Genomic DNA, 21,471 nt, shown 5'->3' on the forward strand with positions numbered 1-21,471 from the left:
ATTACAAGCTAATAAATGTTGTCATGAAGTAGTAGGAAAACAAGCAGTATTTCTTGCATTTCTCCTACTTTTTTGGAGATACAGAGGTTTAAATTAGCAGACCACATAAGCCAAACCACCAACGCTTTCTTTTGCTTTAGTTACTTTATTGAGAGGGTCTCACCTAGGACATAGATCCTCCCAATCTCTGCCTCCCAACTAGCTGAGTTATAAACTTTCCCACATTTCTGTATATAATCTCTGTTTTTCCAAGCTGCCTTTTCCCAGAAATTCAATAGACAAATAACAATAAAAAAACAAAAAAAAGTTTTCCTGTTTCACATTCTTCCCTGAGAATTATGTTTTTTTTTTTCTATCTTGTTCTCCCAACAGCATCCTCTAGCTCCATGAAGCCTTCAAATTCCTCTCAACATTATGTGTTCTGTGTGCCAGGAATGAAACCTGACTATTTAGGAAGAAACATTGTCTCTAAATGAATGTCGAGTATGTTGCAGTAGTGGTATTTTACACAGGACACCATTGTCATTTGCCACTGATTTTTTCACTCTCTTCTGGACTTGTGAGTATCTACTTGCCCTACATGGAAGAGAGTAGATTTTTCTTACTCTCTGTCCAGACAGCTTTGTCCTTCTCTTCCTCTGATGTCTTGTCAGTCTTCATCTGGGATGCAAAGTTAGCTGATCTCTACACCCATTTTACACAAGATAAAATGCTGACTTGTCATATGTTCCCAATATCTGATAAGGAATCTTGTTGCCCAACTAAACAGAAGGATTTTCTCCTCTAACAGCTGTGAACAAACTTCTCAAAAACGAGTTTAGGTGAACTTTACAACTTTGGCGAGCAGGGAATGGAGGAGGGGGGAAGGGATGGGAGGGGGAAACAAAGGAGGAGGTAACAATGCTTGATAAGAAATGTACTCATTACCTTGCCTAGGTAATTGTAACCCCTCTGTATGGTATTTTCACAATAAAAAAAAAGAGTTTAGGGGGGCTGGGAAGGTGGCTCAGTGGCAGAATGCTTGCCTTGCATGCATGAGGCCCTGGGTTTGATTCCTCAGCACCACATAAGCAAAAAATAAAAAATAAAAATTAAAAAATTAAGGGAACACTTTGACTATTGATTGCTTGGTTATTGTGAATAGTGATACTATAAATAAGAGTGTGTAGATATTTCTAGTGTATGCTGATTTACAGTCCTTCAGAAGCATGGCCAGGTGTGATAGAGCAATATTATATGATAGTTCTATATTGAGTTTATTACAGCATCCTCATACTGATTTCCATAGTGGCTGTATTTACATTCCCAACAACTTTGCACAAAGTTTCTTTTTTCCTCCATATCCTCACCAGCATTTGTTATTTGTTTGATTAATTGATTGATATTGATTTTGATGATGACCATTTTGACTGGACTTTTGACTGGAGAGAGATGGAGTATCAATATTGTTTTAATCTGAATTTATTTTATGGCTAAGTGTGTGGAAAATTACTTCATATTTTTGTTGGCCATTTGTATTTCTTTGGAGAACTGTTTATTTGTTCATTTATTAATTGGGTGAATTTGTTCTTTCCGTGATTCATTTTTTATTGCTGAGACTTTTCATTCTTGCTTTAAATATTTAAAGTTTTACACTGCATGCATTTCACTATGTCATTTCTTTCACTGCACTTTGCTTTTGAAATTCAGCCTAGTACATAGTACATAGTTCTAATTTATTTAACCACAACTTTTCTTGTGTGTTCATTGAATGAACGCACAAAACGGATTTATCTATTCCTTGGCAATGACTATTAACTTCCTTTGCATTTTCTATGGTTATTATGAATTTCTCCCCATGCTCATATGCAACTGAATATTATTAGACTTACTAATAGAAGATACTCAGTTATATTTTAATTTCACATAAATAATGAATGATTTTTAAATGTGTGCCTTAAATGTTACAAGAGTTTCATTTAGAAAACACAATTAAGAAACGCTTCATGACATGACAGCAGATAAGGTACAGTTTCCAAAAATAGCAATGCATTGGATTCATTAGTTCCCTATTATTATTTTTCTATTGAAATTTATTTTTCTTATCCTACTTTATTATATCCCATTCGATTAAAAGGTGTATTTGTCACTAAATTAATTCTACTATCTACTAGTGTAGATAGTTCTACATTAGTTCTAGAGTTTAGAAAATCATGTTAGAAGGAGGTAGTTGGTGGAATTCTCATTTGAAGGTATTGCATTTTCACTTGCCCCATAACAGCCAATTTGTTCTTTGAAGTACTGATAAATAAAGGTTCCCAGGTATCCATTGCCTAATCAAACTTTTGTATCTTACAGGTGCATACATTTTAAATCTCATGAATGATAGATGCCACTCCTCCCCATACAAATATATATATATATATATATATATTCCTAATTATTAATAAGGTTCAGCATTCTTTTCATATATGTGGATCATATGAATTTCTTCCTTAGTGGGCTGTCTATTCATATTCTTCCAATTTTCTACTGAGTTGCTTGCTTTTTTCTTATTGAATTTTAGCAGCTCATAGCATATATTTTGCATACAAATGCACCAAACATTATGTGAATTACATATTACTTAACTTGAGACTTACGCTTTCCCTTTGTTCAGGTGGGAACTTTTGATACATATATTTTTTTAAACTTTAATATGGTCCAACTTTTAAAATATTTTTAAAATACCATTTGGCTTTCACTTGACATTTAGATATATCTATCTTATCCCAAGGCCAGAGAGTATATGTTTTTCATATTTCTTCTTCTAGCAGTTTTAGCATTTTTGAGCAGTGGCTTTTGTGTTTAATTCCTACTAGAGTCTATCTCAAATGTCTGAGAAAAGTAGGCAATTAACAGGCTTAAATAAGTGAGGAGAAAGTGCAAAAAAATGAGAAACAAATGGGGAGAAACAAGGGAAGAACGGAAAATTGGAATGACAAAGGGTGACTGGCATGGTTCTTTGGTTTGTGCAAAATGGAGCACTATGACTCAAGCACATTGACCAAGGATGCTTGCTCAGTGTCCTTAAGAGACCGTGAAGAACGTAAAAGAAAGCGCAGACAAGAAAGCATTGCAAAGTTAGATATGTAAAATGTGACTGTTATATTTTACCTAATATTTAGATGGGTTATAAAAGAAAGGCTTTCAGGTTATTTAGCCTTGAATATCTCAAGAACTTTACCAAATTTGGGCGCTGGTGGCTCATGCCTGTAATCCTAGCTACTCAGGAGGCTGAAATCTGAGGATCACAGTTCAAAGCCAACCTGGGCAAGAAAGTCTGTGACCTCCTATCTCCAATAAACCACCAGAAAACTAGAAGTGGTTCTGTAGCTCAAATGGTAGAGTGCTATCCTTGAGCCGAAGAGCTCAGGGACAGCTCCCAGGCCCAGAGTTCAAGCCCTACAACCGACCAAAAAAAAAAAAAAAAGAACTTTACCAGTAAATGTTTGAAATACATTAATAAATGTTTAAATTTCAATCCCTCCCAGCATTCCTGGAGTAATCCAATCTTGGAAATAGTATTGGATTTTATAAATTCCAATTTTTATTTTTTTGTCGGTTGTGGGGCTTGAACTCTGGGCCTCGGTGCTGTCCCTCAGCTCTTCAGCTCAAGGCAAGCGCTCTACCACTTGTGCCACAGCGCCACTTCCAGTATTAGATTTTATAAAAGACCCTGAATAACAAAAGTATTTCTAGCTAAGCATTAGTGGCTCATGTCTATAATCTTCGTGACTGAGGAAGCTGAGATCTGAGGATCCCTGTTCAAAGCTAGCCTGAGCAAGAAAGTCCATGAGGCATTTATCACTAGCTAATCACCAAAAAGTTGGAACTGAAGGTGTGGTTCAAGTGGTAGAGAGCCAGCCGTAGGAATAGTACCTGGGGCCCTGAGTTTATGACCTAGTACTGGCACACATGCCTGTGTATATACGTGCGCATGTGCACATACAGCCGAAACAAAAACAAAAACAAAATGAACACCTTTGTACAACAACTTAATAAAAATGAATACTAAAATAAATAAATAAATAAAAATGAATACTACTTAATAAAAATGAATGAAAAATATTTAAAAAAAACAAACACACAACAAGTACTTCTGCACACCCCATCCCTGCTACCTCACTTCGCCTCTTCTTATTTTTGCCTGAAGTTCTTGAAGAAAGTACAAAATATCGTATGATTTTATCTCTTAACACATTAGCCTCATTTTCAAAGATATAAGGACATCTAACATAGCGACAATGGTAATATCATACTTAATATAATTAGAGAATAATTTCTTAATATTCAATGGCAGCTCCATTGCATATTTTAATTTTTAAGTGCCTTTTACAGCTCATTTAGGGATGTCGATGAGGTAGTTCTCACTTGGTTATAGTTCTTGTTTCTTTCAAGTTCATTCCCTGGCCTCTACATCTGACCCCATCTTGCTTTTCAAGCCATTGGCATAGGTGAATTCATCTGTCTGAATTTGACTCTTACCTTCTTTGAAGGGCAGTTCCTTTTGTTTCTTTCTTTCACTGTATTTTATCCTCAGGGTTCAGGAGAAGCAACTCCGCTTCTTTCACTATGGAGTTTCCTTCCAAACTTTCCCTAAGGATTTTGTCGTCTGCTGATGTCTGTGTTCAGACACAAGACTTTTATTTAGAGGTAGCAAATCGTTGACTTCTAACTCTTCCACTGGTTAACTGGGTTCTTCTTTTTTGGAACCTCCCACTCAACTGTCCCAACTGCATGGGTTACATTGTTGCTTCATTTCAAAATGGCAGAGTCAAGGCTAAACATTTTTCTAAACATTTTTCAGAGGAAAGTGAGGCAGAAATAAATGCTCAAGATTACCCCATAGTTGTGGCACTTCCTCTCTTCAGGCTCAAGACTGCCCTATAGCTGTGGATAAACCTCAAATTGGCTTCTCAAAGCTGATCTCTGCCCGGGAATAACCCTCAAATACAAGACTCTTACCCAAGATTGTGCGTCATCCCTCATCCTGAGGACAGCCAGACTCAATGACAGGTCACTCGGTGGGGTAGGGATAGAGTTCTGGTTTCCTCACCTCAAATTATGACAACTCTCACATGACTATATAATCGTGATAATAAACTAATCTCACACTTTATCAAACCAAGTCCATTTTTATCTGTTTTATAGTCTAGTATTTCATGCATGAGTTCTCTTGCAAAAACAAAGAATTCAGGACTCAAGCGAAACCATAGATAAAGGGTATAGGTGCTTATTAAAAAAAAGAGGAGAAAAAAGCAATTCTAAGTAAAAAGATCATTAGTAGAGGACTGAAGATACCACATTAGATTTCATATTACACTACAGAGCAATGATAACAGAAACAACTTTGTAGTTGCACAAAAGCAAATTCAATGACCAAGGGAGCAGTAGAGAAGACCCAAAAAAGAAAACACAGCTACAGCCAATTAGTTATTGAAAAGAAGCAAAAAATACACACTGGAAAATGGCTATCTACTGGCAGACTAAAACTGGACCTCTATCTCACAATGTCCAAAAATCAACTCCACATGATCAAAAAGCTCAATCCACAACTTTAAGTCTACTATAGGAAAACATAACCGAAACAATGGAAGTTATAGGCACAGATAAATAGCTTCTGAATAGAACTTTTGTTGCCAAGAGGATGAAGCAAAAATTGACACATAAAACTACATGTGTTTCTGCACAGTAAAAGAAACAGTCCAGGGCTGGGAACATGGCTTAGTGGTACAGTGCTTGCCTAGCATGCAGGAAGTCCTGGGTTCAATTCCTTAGTGCCACATAAATAGAAAAGGCCAGAAGCAGCACTGTGGATCAGCTAATAGAGTGCTAGGCTTGAGCAAAAAGAAGCCTAAGGACAGTGGCCAGGCCCTGAGGTCAAGTCCCAGTACTGTTGAAAAAATTAAAAAAAAAAAAAAAGAAGCATTCCACAGAACCAAGAGACAGTCTACAGAATGGGGCTGTTCAACAGATAAAAGATTAGTATTTAAAATATACAAAGAACTCAATAAATGAAATAAATAGCAAAAGAACAAATAATTCCATTAATAAACAGGCAAGTGAGTTGAACAGACAGTTCTCAGAAAAAACAATAAAATGGCTACTCAACATTTAGTCACAAAGCAAACTACACTAAGACTCCATTTCACTAGGATGGCTATCATCCAGGAAAAAAAATGCTGGCAAGGATGTAAGGGGTAAGGAAGTCTCATACACTGTTAGTGGGAATGTAAAATAGTACAACCTCTATAGAAATCAGTATGAAGGCTCTTCAAAACAAGTAAAAATAGGCCTCCCCTATGATACCAAACCACAGTTGGGCATATATTCAAAGGAGAGTTAGTCAATAGGTAAGAAAGACACTAAATAAGAAAAACACCTTCATACCTATATTTATTGCAGTACTGTTTACGATGCAATCAGCCAGGATGTCCACAAAGATACGTAAAGAAGAGAATATATATATATTCATACATATATATGCAGAGTATATACATATATATGCAGAGTATTATGCAGCTTTAAAGAAAAGTGAAATCATGTTATTTTCAGGGAAGTGGATTTAATTGGAAGCTATATTGAGGAAGATAACACAAGCTATTATATGTCTTTGCTCATTTGTAGAAGCTAAACCTAAAAATATAGATATTCATGAATATTCATGAACAAAAATATATAATACTTGTATAAATAATTAGATAGATAGAGATAAACACAGAACATAAGTCTAAATAAAGGATTGCTTAAGAGAAGAGGAAGGAAAAAGGTAAAAAAGACTTTTTTTTTGGAGGAGGGGTAACAACGCTCAATGGGAAATGTACTCATTACCTTACTCGTGTAACTGTAACCTCTCTGTCCAGTATCTTTACAATTAAAAAAAATCCACAAGCCTATCAGCTTGGTGATAGTTTTAGTATCTAATGTGTTGAAGGACACCCCAGTGTGAAAGAACCAGTAAGCACCCTCTCCAACAGTGTAACAAGGATGTCAGCCTAAGCAGCTTTTGCACTCCAGTGTTCCACCCTTTTCTTCTACCTCCTGTCCAGCCCCCACACCTTCCCCTCATTCTCCTTTCCCAAGCACAGTCAACATGTTTTTAACTGACCTAGAACCTAGACTGGTTTGGTCTGCTAGGTGTACCGATTAACTATGCCCTGAACTGCTTCCATGTTTCAGTTCTAGAATTCCTGTTTGGTTGACAGGTTTTGTTCAAATATGCCTTGCCACCTTTACAGTTTCTAATTCCAGTTTACACTTTGGTTTTCATTTCCTGGAGCATTTCAGGCATAACAGCTCTAGGATCTATGTCTCAAAATGCCAGCACGTGGAGTCCACATGGGTGTAGTTCTATTGCCTGTTGCTTCTGCTGCTTCTGTCTTTCATTTCCACATGTATCTTATTATCTCTGACACTTGGTCAAATACTGAATTTTAAAAATAAATCATAGATAAAGGGAAAAAAAGGTAAAAAAGAAAACTAGAAGGTGTATTCTGCAACTGTATTCGAAAACCTCACTGAAAACTGTTGATCAGTAGGAACTTGGGGAACATGGAAAGAGAACCAAGCTCAGATGGGGTTGGGTACTAGGACAAGGAGATTAGGGCTAACAGGAGTGGAAGAGGATGGATATTGTTGAAATAGATTGTCAATACATATGAAAATAGAACAAATAAACCTCTTGAAAATGTATTAGGAGCAGGGAAGAAGGAGAAGGAGAGTGGTGTGGGGGAGTGACTGAAATACTGTGGTATATGTGTGTGTGGAAGTGTCCAAATGAAACCTCTCCCTGTGAAGCTAATGTAGGCTCACTTTTTAAATACGATTGGATTTAAATTGCCTATATTTTAGTTAGGATTTTTCTTCTTCATAATCATAAGTAACAATGGGCAGTAATTTTGTTGTGAGATATTTGTCTAATATCTCACCTTTTATCTAATATTTGTCTAAGAAATCTCTTAGGTTTCCAGACTCTTAAATGCCTTGGATATTTTCATATAGAATTATCTCGTAAGTACTTATGAAAACTGTCACACCTGTTTCTTTTTTGTGTTACTGGGCCTGTGGCTTTCTAGGCCACCATACTACCACTTCAGTCACTCAATTTTGTACTGGTTATTTTTCTGTGCCCACACAGTCCTAAAGAGCTTCCCTGTATCACTGGGATGGCAAACACATGTCACACATCCAGCCATCATCAAGGTGGAATCTTCAAAACTTTTTGCCTGAACTGGCCTGGAACTCTGATCTCTGTTCCACAAGTAACTAATGTGATAGGCTTGAGCCACTGTACTAAGCCTATAACATTTTCTTCTTTAGAGTTAAATCTTTTTTTTTTAAGAGTTAAATCTTTTGACTACCTTTTTATACTGGTCTTTTTTGTTGTTGCTTTGTTTTGTTTTATGCCAGTTCTGGGACTTAAACTCAGGGTATAGACACTGTCCCTGAGCTTTTTTGCTCAAGGTTAATGCAGTATCACTTGAGCCACAGCTCCACTTCTAGCTCTTTGGTAGTTAATTGGAGGAAGGGTCTCAGAGATTTTCCTACCCACGCTGACTTCCAGCTGTGATCCTTAGATTTCGGCCTCCTAGGATTACAGGAATGAGCCACTTGAAGAAGTTGGTCCTTTTTATTCTGTAAATTTGAGTTGATTTTACTTGTTTATATGTATAAAGAAACTATAAGACACTTCTGGTGTCTCAGAGCTTTCAGACCAAGAAACACAGGTGCCAACTGCTTTACACAGACAGACCAAGAGATGGTGAAACACATTGTGAAACCTCAGTTCCTTGCAGACCTTGAGGAAATGAGGAAATTCTGAGAAGTCTCTTGACAAACTTCAGTGTGCTGCCTGCCGTCTGCTCCCCAGACAGTGGAAGGAAGGGCTGAAAAATCTCTCTTTACTTCCCCTCAAATCAAATGAAGCATTTCAAAGAACACCCCTACGAGCTTGTTGTGTGCCCCTTGGCATTTTCATGGCACAGTTTGGAGGCTTTCTGTGTCCACTGGGAATAGGAGAGAAGGCTTCACAGAAAGCAGTCAGAGGAGCCCAGGTGATCCTCAGACAAAATTGTTGGTGTTCAGTCATCTTGAAAGGATTAAAAATTGTGGCGATCATCACACAATGTAGATTCATTGATAAAATCATTATGTTGTACAACTGCAATAAATTAAATCTTTATTTGACATTGATATTTTAACATGATAATTAAAAAGTCAACAGATTAAGGACTAAGGGGAAAAGAGTTGTGTGCAACCTCATCGTTCAGGAAAAGAATAAGAATTATTGTAGATATCATCTCTTGTGAACAGAACCTATTCAATAAACAGGTTCAATACATTTTTCTGGGTAATCATTTCCTCTAAATTTCTAAGTATGTTGCTAGAAGTCTACATAGTGTTTTCTTTTAAACATTAAGAATCTCTGTAGTCACATCTGCTTCTTGCTCTTTCTAATATTTGTTCTCTTCTTGAAAAGATCTGGTTTAGAGGATATGTTAACATTTTGAAAGATAAGATTTTAACTATGCTGTTCAAACCTATGTGTTATTTTTGTGATTTAAGTTCTATCTTTATTGAGTCTTTTCTCTGTGCTTATTTGATAAGGCTATTTTTTTCTTTTTTCTTTTTCCAGTCCTGGGGTTGGAATTCAGGGCCTGGACTCTGTTCCTAAGCCTCTCTATGCTGAAATCTAGCTCTCTACCACTTGAGCCACAGTACCACTTCCATTTATTTCTGTGTATGTGGCACTGAGGAATTGAACCCAGAGCTTCATGCATGCTAGGCAAGCATTCTACCACTTAGCCACATCCCCAGCTCTCAAGGCTATTTTTTTTTTTTTCTGGAGTTTAATTCCCCTGCTTTCCTGATTTGTCAAACGTTAAAAAAAAAATCTTTCTAGCTTTCTAATATTTACTATTAAGATCCTATTTTCATTTGATTACTGTTTTATTTTCATATTTAAATTTATTTTTGACTGAAAATTAGAGAGATACTTTTTCCTCTTCCCCTTCCTTCCTTCTTTCCTTCCTCTCTTCCTTCTTTCCTTCTCATCTTCCCTTTCCTCCTATCCTGCTTCCATCCTTCTCTCCTTTCTCCCTCCCTTCCTCCCTTCTTTTCTGTCTCCTCCCTTCTCTCTTCCTTCCACCCACTCTCTTTTAACAACTTGTGAATGTTATTAGGCAGATGTTGCATGCCTAGCATACATGGTTTATTCGAGTTTTTCTTTTATATAGTGATAGGTAACATGGTTTTAGTTTTGCTTTGAACTAATAAATATAATCAAAGTTTTAAGCCTCTGGACCCAATGTTATTTATGGCTCTAAGAAGTTTTGGTTCAAACAGCAAATTCTCCCTTTGATATTCTCTGTTATCTTTTAGGCCATTTGGGCTTTATAGCAATGTTGATAATGATGGTCATCAGTTTTATTAAAATGATATCCAGTGTTCTTTGAACCAGTATAATAACTATACAGTATTTTCTTCAAGATTAGTTGAGCCTACATTTTGAGACTATGTCCCCTATGCCTAAAGCAAAAACATTTCCCAGAAGCTTCAGTGACAGAATGCCAGGACTTCTAAAGTGACTTTTGAAGTCTCATACAGGATTGTCATTGTAGAAATGGAAGTTGTGTACTCATTGGGTAAAGTTAAAAATAGAACCTTGGAAGGGAATTAGAGAATTGATGACATGTGAAACTGCAACTGCCTATGCAGATCTCAATATATTCACATACTATGGGACTCTAATCACATCCTACCAATGAGACACATTCTTATCTCTGGATAATTATTCTACTTTTACTGATTCTCCTTCTTATAAGACCCACATATTTGGCACACCATGCCTTGTTGTGAATACTGCTTTTCAATTTATCTGAAGATAGTTCATTATCCCACTAATTGTCTATACCTCGCCTATAATGGCTAGTGAGTGGCACAAGTGCTATTTTTGAGAACTTTACCTGTAACAATTGCTAATTCATGGAGGCTCTGGTACATTGATTACACTGTGTTACACAGCTTCAGAGCTGCCCAACACTTTCCTCCCCCACCCTTTCTAACCCTGTACACATTCCCACAGCCAGGTAGAGTTTACTGCTTTCTACACCTACTCAGACATATTCTGGGTTTCACTAATTCATAGAAATTGTGTGTGTGTGTGTGCGCATGCACACATAAGTCCTGGGGTTTGAACTCAGGGCCTAAGAGATGTCCTTGAGTATTTTTGCTCAAAACTACTGCTCTACCAGTTGAGTCACATCTCTATTTCTGATTTTTTGGAAGTTCATTAAAGATAAGAGTTTCACAGACTTCCTGCCTAGGCTGGCTTCAAACCATGATTATCAAATCTCAGCCTCCTGAGTAGCTAGGATTACTGGTGTAAGCCACTGATGCCCAGCTAGTCCACTGAAATTTCAGTGATTGGCCACAAAAAAAGTAATTCTATATGGCTTTCATATTCTATAGCATTAAGACTAAGTTGAGACATAATTGTTTCATCTCTTGAAATACTATCAGTAAACACAGTGAATATCTTACTTACATAACTGACGCTTGGATATTGTTGGATGTTCTCTAGCCTACATCCACCCTCTGTCCACAGAGCAATCATGGTGATGTAATTTTATGATCTAATGGGTAGAAAGCAATTATGACTATTAGAAAAAAATTAATAAAAGTAACACATTAGAAATAATAGTTAAAGCCAGGCATGTAGTAGCTCATGCTTGTAATCCTACTCAGGAGACTGAGAACTGAGGATCACAGATAGAAGACAACCTATGCAGAAACAATCCCTGAAATTCTTATCTACAATTAAGCACCCAAACAGGCAGAGTGGAGCTGTGGCTCTAGTGACAGAGTACTAGCCTTGAGCAAAAAGCTCAAGTACAATGCCCAGCCCTGATTTCGAGCCCTAATAACCCCCCTTCCCCCACATACACACGTACACATATGCCGTAGTGCGGTTTGTTCTTATGTGGCTATAGCTCAGATTTTCCCACAGATACTTTCCAACATACTACTAAAATTTCTTTCTTTCCTTTCTTTCTTTTCTTCCTTCCTTCCTTCTTTTCTTTCTTTCTTCTTTCTTTCTTACCTTTCTTTCTTTGTTTTTTCCTCTTTCTTCTTTCTTTCTTTCTTTCTTTCTTTCTTCCTTTCTTGTACTGAACTCAGGGTCTTAAACATGCTAAGCATGTGCTCTACTACTGAGCTAAACACAATCCCAATATCTTGATCTTTTCTTTGTGCCAGTCCTGGGACTTGAACTCAGGCCTGAGAGCTATTTCTGACTATTGTTGCTGAAGACTAGTGCTCTACCACTTGAGCTACAGCTCCACTTCAGACTTTTTTTTAGCAGTTAATTAGAGCTAAGAGTCTCATATACTTTCCCACCCAAGATGGCTTTGAACTGTGATCCTTAGCTTCCTGATTAGCTAGAATGGCAGCTACAGTGCTCAGCTTCTTAACATTTTTATCATTCCTCATATATAGGCTACCTTATAAGAAAAGGGTGTTGTGCATTCAATTTTTTCTCAGTGTAAAGGTTTCTCAGTCAGTTATCAGTCTTGCCACTTCCCGGTAAAGAGAAGAGTCCCTCATTCTCAATGCTAACATGGAACTTCAACTTACTTCATATTTCTCTCTCTCTTTTTTTTTTCAGACCAGGACTCCAACTCAGTAGCTGCCACTTTCACTCAGTTCTACAAACTGAGCCACTCCTCTACCTCTGGAACTTCAACTTTAAAGCACAGTTATTTTCATGAAGAGAAAGAATTATGTTTAACATACAGAAAAAGAGACTCAAAGGATTGACTTAAAATAATTTTAAATTCTTAACCTGTAGCCTTCATCTGTGTAATTTGGTATTAGTTAGCTCCCCATTCTCCAGTTGTGACTTCGTTCTTTTTTTTTTTTTTTTTTTTGTCGGTTGTGGGGCTTGAACTCTGGGCCTGGGCGCTGTCCCTCAGCTCTTCAGCTCAAGGCGAGCGCTCTACCACTTGAGCTACAGCGCCACTTCCGGTTTTCTGGTGGTTTATTGGAGATAAGAGTCTCACGGTCTCTCCTGCCCGGGCTGGCTTTGAACCGCGATCCTCAGATCTCAGCCTCCTGAGTAGCGAGGATTACAGGCGTGAGTCACCAGCGCCCGGCTTGTGACTTCGTTCTTATATCACTTGGAAAAAGGCAAGTTGCCTTTCTAAGCTAAATCTGTTTTTTGCAACATATTTAAGTAATGAGTTTGTATTCTGGTTTATTCAGTAGGTTATCATCAAATTGTTTTCTTGGTTTGTGTAGATTATAAAGCCTAAGCCCAGAGCCGGTGACTCACACCTGTATTCCAGCTACTTAGGAGACTGAGCGGATCTCGGTTTGAAATCAGACCAGATAAGAAAGTCTGTGAGACTCTTTCCTCCTTAACTACAACACACACACACATAGACACACACAGACACACAGACACACATACACACACACACACAGAGCTGGAAATGGAGCTGTGGCTTAAATGATAGAGCACTATCCTTGTGCAAAAAAACTTCAGGACCAGCACCCAATCCCTGAGTGCCCCAGGATTGGCACACACACACACACACACACACACACACACACACACACACACACACACACACATTCATAAAGTCTAAGCAAATAAAAAGTTAAATTCGAATCCAAATGTTGAATGATAGTGCTAAAACTAGTTATTTATCTTATTTTAATGTATAATATAGGAAAGACTGCCAATTAATTTGGAAGTTTCAGTTTTATTATTACCCAAAAACTGTTTATAAATTTTCAAATCAAATGATTTTTTTAATTTTTTATTAGTTTGTAATAAAGTCCCACTGTTACTACATTTTGGACAAATTTTACAGTGTTAAGTAACTTGTGGAGGGTTTTTTAAACAAAATTTTCAATATGGCTAATGCATCATTAACATTAGTGAATGTGCCATGTAGATTTCAAAATGAATCATAGAGTTCAATGTCTTTTATTATTCAAAATCATGGATTGTGCTTACATTTTTGATAAGCTTAATATTCTTATTTTGGCATTTTGATTTATGAGGTATTAGAAATTTTTTTACTTTAGTTGGAAATTTCTTGATTTCTCCTTGTCACTGATCAACTTTTTCTCTTCATATTGGAAGTTTTGTTGATATAGGTTGTGTGTGTAATTAAAATTAGCCATATTTGTCAGTAATAAAACATTTTGCCATATGGTTACGTTCATTTTATTGGTGTATTATTACACATTTTTACTAGTGTTTGTTTTAAATACCTTTCCCATTGTTTCTGAGGTTTTTCTTCTTATGGTGTAGTTTTAAATGGTGAAGATTAGCACGATAAAGTGATTGTTTTCATGTTTATTTGATTTCTCACATCTTCATATTTTATTTTTGCTTTCCCTGGAACATTATTTTTTATACCTTCTACCTTTGTTGTACTGAAGACTTCTCTCATATTTCATTATCAAACTCTCTTGCAACAAAGAAGCTGATGGTCCTTCATTGATAGATAGATAGATAGATAGATAGAGAGATATATATTATAAATGTATAAATGTTATGCTCACATTTTAAGTCATGTATTTAAATTTGTTCTTCTACCAATAACTGAACATATTCAGTGTCTTTTTGTCTTCTCTAGCATCAGAAAAGTTGAGCAGGATTTGATTTTCTTCATCCTTAATTCCCAGTAGTTACGTAGAGATCATTTGCAACGTAAGGTCCAGGTTGTTATTTTAAAGTCTTTTGTATTTTCATATAAACCAGCATACCTTGCTGATAATGCCACTTCTTTTGGCTACTATATACATCTATTGTTTCTTATAGTCATTGTTTAGTTTATTAGATACATTCTCAGTTCTTAAATAAATAAATAACATGTAGGGCCAGGCACTGGTAGCTCATGCCTATAATCCTAGCTACTCATGAGGCTGAGATCTTAAAGTTGAGGTTCAAAGCCAGTCCAAGCAAGAAAGTCCATGAGACTCTTATCTCCAATAACCCCCCAGAAAACTGGAAGTGTTGCTGGGGTTCAAAGTAGTAGAGTACTAGCCTTGAGTGAAAGAACTCAGGGACAAGCCTTGAGGTCAAGCCCCAAGACTGACCAAAAAAGAAAAAAGTATGCCTTTAACTTTCATGTCTTTGAGTGCTCTTGTGTTTTTCAGAGATCAGTCACCTGAAGCACTTTCTGACTTACATGGCTCTAGTTTCCATGTTTAGTGATTATCTGTAAAATCATTGTCACCGACCTTTGTTGGGGGTGGGGGGGAGGGAGAGACTGTGTGTATGGAAGAGAAAAAGAAAGATAGATAAACAGGCAGAAAAAGATAGAGACAGAGAATCTGTTATAAACCTACTTCATCATAAATAATTCTGCTAAATACTCTAATGTTCTTGTTTGGGCTTGGGGTTGCTGTAAAATACACATGCTCCAATTCAGAGGCCTTTTACCTGTGCTTAGGGCTACAATTTCTTTTAGTATTGATTCTCTGGGAGGGGAAGAGGCCATTTGAGCACCTCTGCCCTGTATCTGAGTGCTCCTAAGTACCTCAGAGAAGAGTCTGTATCATTTTTGCCTCATTCTGTGTGCATACCACAGAGGATCTGCCTATCAAGGAGAATGTGGATTTGGTAGATTGTTTTCAGCCCAGAAAACCTCAGCAGTCTTTTGGTTTCATTATAAATATATGTGCCAGAGTGGTATACTGCACAAAATAATGGCCTTCCAAAGGTGTATGTATACTAGTCCCTAGAAATTGAAAATGCATTAAATGGTATGACAAAAGGGACTTAGCAATAATGATTAAGGATCATAAGATGGAGATATTATCCTGGCTTATCAAGGCTTGCTCAAGGTAATCTCAAGCGAGAAGCACGAGAGTTAGAGTCAGAAAGGTACATATATTACAAAAGCAAAGTTTGGAATCACGCATTTTGAAGATGAGAAAGAGGTCATGAACCAAGGAATTAGGGATGCTTCTAGAACTTGGGAAGGCAAATAAATGAATATTCCTGTAGAGTGTCCAGAAAGGACACAGTTCCGTCAACACCTTGAGTTTTTGCTTATTGGTTCCATTTCAGACTTGTGTTGCCTTTGGTCACTAAAGTTTTACTATTTGCAATTGCAATATAGGTGATCGTTTTGCCTAACAATCATGATTTTCTCTGGGCGTAGGTTCAATTCCCCTGGTATATTCAATGCTGCATACTCTCAGATGAGCCAGCCAAAGTTTTTGCATTTCGCCTTCCCTGCCAACGTGTAGAGGAGGGACCGGTAGTGTAAGACATTTCACATAGAGAGAGCCAGGATGGTTTGCACATCCATGGATTAATGCTGTTGAGTTTTGTTTGGTGCTAAGGTGGGAGAATGGCTCCAAAATACAAGTGGTGCTGGAGAAGAATTGAAGTGTTATTTTAGAAAGGTGCAGGGAAGGAAGCAAGCAAAAGAAAGGCTGCCAACTTTAGTTACCGCCTCCAAAAACATGGTCTCCTGGCTCGTGCTGACACTTATCTGAGCCTCTTTCAGGGAAATAAACCTCTCCAGATTATCTTTCTGGTTCTGAACTTCAATTTCTACATCTAAAAGCAAATTGCTCTGTTAGATATGTGCTAGTGCTTTTGACAGACAAGCTGACTTCAGGAAGCTGAGTAGGGTTCAATGCCAGGATCCACCCTCACTGGACTCAGTTTCTCCATTCTTTGCTCTCTTTCTTCCTTCCCTCTTTCCCTCCTTCCCTCCTTCCCTCCTTTCTTTCTTTCTTTCTTTCTTTCTTTCTTTCTTTCTTTCTTTCTTTCTTTCTTTCTTTCTTTCTTTCTTTCTTTCTTTCTTTCTTTTTTTGTCGGTCATGGGGCTTGAACTCTGGGCTTGGGCGCTGTCCCTGAGCTCTTTAGCGCAAGGCAAGCACTCTACCTCTTGAGCCACAGCACAATTTCCCGTTTTCTAGTGGTTTATTGGAGATTAGAGTCTCACAGAGTTTCCTGCCTGGGCTGGCTTTGAACCTCGACCATCAGATCTCAGCCTCCTGAGTAGCTAGGATTACAGGCATGAGCCACCAGCACCTGGCTGCTCCCTTTCTTTTTGATTCACCATGAGAGCTGGCTGCTGATCCAACTCTTTAGTCACTCTATTTCAGGCTTCATTTGCTAGGCCTAATTTGCAATCTTTTCTGGGTGGTTTTGATTGAATCTGTTTTTTTTGTTTTTTGTTTTTTGTTTTGGTCCGGTCATGGGGCCTGAACTCTGGGCCTGGGCACTGTCCCTCAGCTCTTCAGCTCAAGGCTAGCACTCTACCACTTGAGCCACAGCGCCACTTCCAGCTTTTTTTTTTTTCTGCTTATGTGGTGCTGAGGAATTGAACCCAGGGCCTCATGCATGCAAGGCAAGCGCTCTACCACTGAGCCAACTTCCCAGCCCCTTTGATTGAATCTAGAAGATGCCCACAACTTAGAATCTTAAAGAAGAAGAATTGGGACCTGAGATCCCTTTCTCTGGGAATCTCTAATCTTTTTCAAATCAAGTTCTTGGTTCTCCTACACAAGTAATATCTGTTTCAAGGTAACTTTTCTGTCTCTACCTATAAGCAGGTGACAACCAATTAAACAAATAAAATTTTTCGTGATGCACTCTGAGTGGGGCACTCCAGCATGATCAAATCCTTATTTAGTGGCTTTCTGTAGATTCTTATGGCAAAGGGATTGTGTATCACATTGTGGTGTATCTTTAATGGTAACTGTCAAGTTTTACATTAAATCTGAATTTTCTACCCTGAAAATATTTTATGGTATATTACAGGTACTACATTTGTACAAATATTTTGATTAACTCTGGGAAAGCTGAGGGTACACAATATCTTATTTTCCTTTTTCATTAGTAGAAAAGTTCTGGGCAAAGGGGTGGTATTTCTTAGACTTTTGCCAGCTGTACATGGCCAATGAGATGTAATCTATGTACTTTGAAACTGCTGGAAGGCAGCACAGAATGGCTGAGAGAAGTATCTTCCGCCTATCTGCCTTTGTTCCTGCTTGTCATCTGGAATGCGGGTGTGGTGACTGTTGTGGAAGAGAAGAAATTTTTGCATCATGGCATAATTTTTACTTCTAGATTTCTTTTATGTGAGAAAGATGGTCTATGTTGCCTAAGCCATGTTATTTTGGGTTTCTGTGTACAGCTGAATAAATTTCTAAGTAAATTAACTTTTCCACAGAGGAAAAAACTGGATTAAGAGCAATGAGGAGATATTTTAGTTTTTCAAGGATAATCCAAACATGGCAGGATCCAGGAGATGATGTCGTTGCTAAAGTATTTTGGGAAGCCAAACAGCCTGTTCTGCTACCATATTCACGTCAGCAATGGGAACTGACAAAATTGATAAGTGGGGGGATGATAACAGTATAACAATATCGTCCAAATTGCTCTGGCTCACATATATACATAAAGTTTTGTCCTGTATGTCTGTTTGATAAAGTCAGGAGCAAATCATTTCCAGAATTAGAGAACAAACCTTAGCAACATATAAACACCTTAAGAAAAATCCTACAGTGGCAACTTCTGTTGGTGAAAACAGTGCACCAGCTGTGAGCAAAAAAGCCAAGCAACAGAGCTCAAGGCCCCACATTTATGCTGTAGTATGGGCACACAACAGGGAAGGGTGGGGTGGGAAGAGATGAGTATATACAAGAAAGCGCGAATAGCTTCAAAGCAAACTATAACTGACAAAGGAGTCCCTTTTCATATCATAACACTGTTTTTTTCAGCCAAAGTAGACTTTCCAAAACCCAGAATTTCACTTAATACCTAGAATCAAATCTTGACAAAAAGCAAAGCCTTAAGTATTCTGCATTTCACAGTCCCTTTCTGGAGAAGCTACTAGAGGATGCCCACATCCGAAGTGAGAGAGTGAGCAGCAGAGGACTATGCGAACTGTCACTTTGGTTTTAATCTACAACAGTTTTCTCTAGTTCCAATGTTGAACCCCGATCTGACTCCTGACAGATTCCCCTGCTTGTTTGCTATGCCTCCCTCCCTCCCTCCCTCCCTCCCTCCCTCCCTCCCTCCCTTCCCTTCCTTCCTTCCTTCCTTCCTTCCTTCCTTCCTTCCTTCCTTCCTTCCTTCCCTCTCTCCCTCTTTTTCTCTCTCTTGCTTTCTTTCTGGTGGTCCCAACGCTTGAACTCAGGGTTTCATGCTGGATTGTCTTGTTAGACTGCCATTCTACCAGCTGAGCCATGTCTCCTGCCCAACGTTTTATTTATTTAAGGATAGAATCTTGTGGATTATTTTCTAAAAATAGACAGCCCCAGGCTGGCTTCAGACTGAGATCATCCAGACGTTAACTTGCTGAGTAGTTATGATCACACACGTTAGCCACCTATATGCTTGGCTCATTTTCTGTATTTTTAAAACACAAGTTAGGCTTGTTGAGATTTAGGCCTCCTACATTCCATTGTCAAGGTCAGCTCTTCATAGAGTAAGTTATTGGAGAAGAGCTTAATTCTCAAAGAGGAATTATTTATTTATTTGCAGGATGAGACAGAGAAATCCTATCTCTTTCAGTTGATTAACTATAATTACATAAGCAATCTTGTGACCTCTTAGTCTTGAGTTACCTCATTATCTAAGCTTTTGAAGGCATTTTCAGCAACAACAAGGAATCCCAATTTAAGTTAACAATTTAACCAAGTGCTTTAGTAGTTAAAATAACACACTGATCTGTGGAAAGGCATGCTTTGGAGAACAGCTAACAGTCACACTTGAGCAGGCAAAGTACACAGTCTCAAGTTTTCAACCTAACAGTTGGATGCAGGGCCTAGTACTTACTGGGAAAGCACTTTGCCACTTAATCTGGACCCTGCCATTCCTTTGGTATTTTGTTTTTGAGTCTCCCTAACTTTGTCTGGGGCTGGCCTGGAATTCCTCTTGCCTCTATCTCTTGAGTAGCTGAGATTTTAGTCATATATTACCATGCTAGTTAGATGGAAAATTCTTTTAATGTGATGGTCATGGAAACCTTAAGTTCTAGATTGCTGAAATGATGAGAAATAATGCGGCTCTTAGAAACAAGGAAATATGGTAATTCTAGACTTAAACTCTCGGGCATTGTGCCAGGATCTGAGAGCACTTAAAGCATAGCAGCCTTCAGGAAGTTCCCATCCGATGAAGGAATGACTAATACTCACGAAACAAGAAAGAAAAGTAAAGCAAAGGCCACTTCTGGTCACATGTAAAATTACACAGCAAGAATTATAACAAGAGCTCAAGGATAAAGGTGAGAGTCAAAGGTTGAATTAAAGTAACTATGCAATATTCCACAAACAGGAAACTAAGTGGATGAAAGAAACTAATAATTTTCCATCGGAACAGAGTCACAAATCACACCTTCTCATGGTTGTGTAAATACAATTAGTGAGGTGAATTCTGAACATGCGAAACACTTTTGGCAAAATGTAACTTGGAACTGAGCGTTTGGCTTGTTTTTTGAAGGGTGTGTGCATTCAGACCCTAGGGAAGAATCCCAAAGTAAATTCCACAGTAAAAAACAAATTTTTACACTCTGAAAGAGTACTGTCCTGTATGACAGGAAAAGGCTGGTCAATAAAATGATGGCACACAGTAACTTGAGCCTTTGTGTGGCCTAGCCCCTGCAAACAGTGGAGCCATTCAGTGATGCTAATGACTGTACTTCCTCCGTGGAATTTAAGTGCTGTTAATATTCAGATACTACTAACTATTCAACTGAATGTACGTGGCCACAAAAATATTATAGTTAGTGTTCTTATTTTTTTTTCAAAAAAACCTTGAACGCTGGAGGAAAGAACAACCTCTTTGTACTAATTGGCTGTTTCAAGACTATTGTAGTGTTTCCTTGCATGTAGTTAACACATCTTTATATATTTTTTGTATAGGAATTTTGTATGAAGGGATTCATAACAGATTTAAATTTTTTATTCACATAAGTTTTGTTCATAGTAGCCAATCTAAGAAGGAAACAATAGAAACTGAGGCAAAAGCTATAATCTACCTAACAACTGGAACTCCTTTTTAAAAGAAGTCACAACTTTGTTTGCTTTAAGTTGTGTGTGTGTGTGTGTGTGTGTGTGTGTGTGTGTGTGTGTGTGTGTGTGTGTGTATCAATTTCCCCATCTTGAACTCATGGCCTCCTGTTCTGGCTTGACTTCTTTGCTCATGGTTAGTGGTCTGCTACTTTAGCCATGCCTCTAATCTGGCATTTCACTGGTTAATTGGAGATGGAATCTCATGGATTTTTTTCCTGCCCAGGCTGACTTCAAATCACAGCCTTCCATTTCTCAACCTCCTTAAGTAGCTAGGACTACAGATGTTAGCTGCTAGTACCCAGCTGCTTTAATGTCTTTAAAGAGTTTAAATGTATTTTGTATAGGGGAAACATTGACCTTTCTTTTTGCCAGTCCTGGGGCTTGAACTCAGGGCCT

General features: G+C 37.9%; 1 protein-coding gene across 3 annotated transcripts in view; it reads right to left on the reverse strand.

The window, feature by feature from the left end:
- LOC122095949 (cholesterol 7-alpha-monooxygenase) overlaps positions 1-21,471 on the reverse strand; it is a 46,302-nt gene that overhangs the window by 18,353 nt on the left and 6,478 nt on the right. For 2 of the 3 annotated variants that reach the window (XM_042666294.1, XM_042666303.1), the window contains exon 2: positions 11,567-11,654. The exons of the other annotated variant lie outside the window; for it this stretch is intronic. In XM_042666294.1, coding sequence (XP_042522228.1) covers positions 11,567-11,635 — 69 coding nt within the window. In that variant the 5' untranslated portion in view covers positions 11,636-11,654. The remainder of the gene's footprint in view (positions 1-11,566; positions 11,655-21,471) is intronic. 3 annotated transcript variants of the gene reach the window in all.

The sequence above is a fragment of the Dipodomys spectabilis genome, unplaced genomic scaffold (assembly GCF_019054845.1).
Source record: "Dipodomys spectabilis isolate Male_0828 unplaced genomic scaffold, ASM1905484v1 ptg000015l, whole genome shotgun sequence".
NCBI lineage: Eukaryota > Metazoa > Chordata > Mammalia > Rodentia > Heteromyidae > Dipodomys > Dipodomys spectabilis.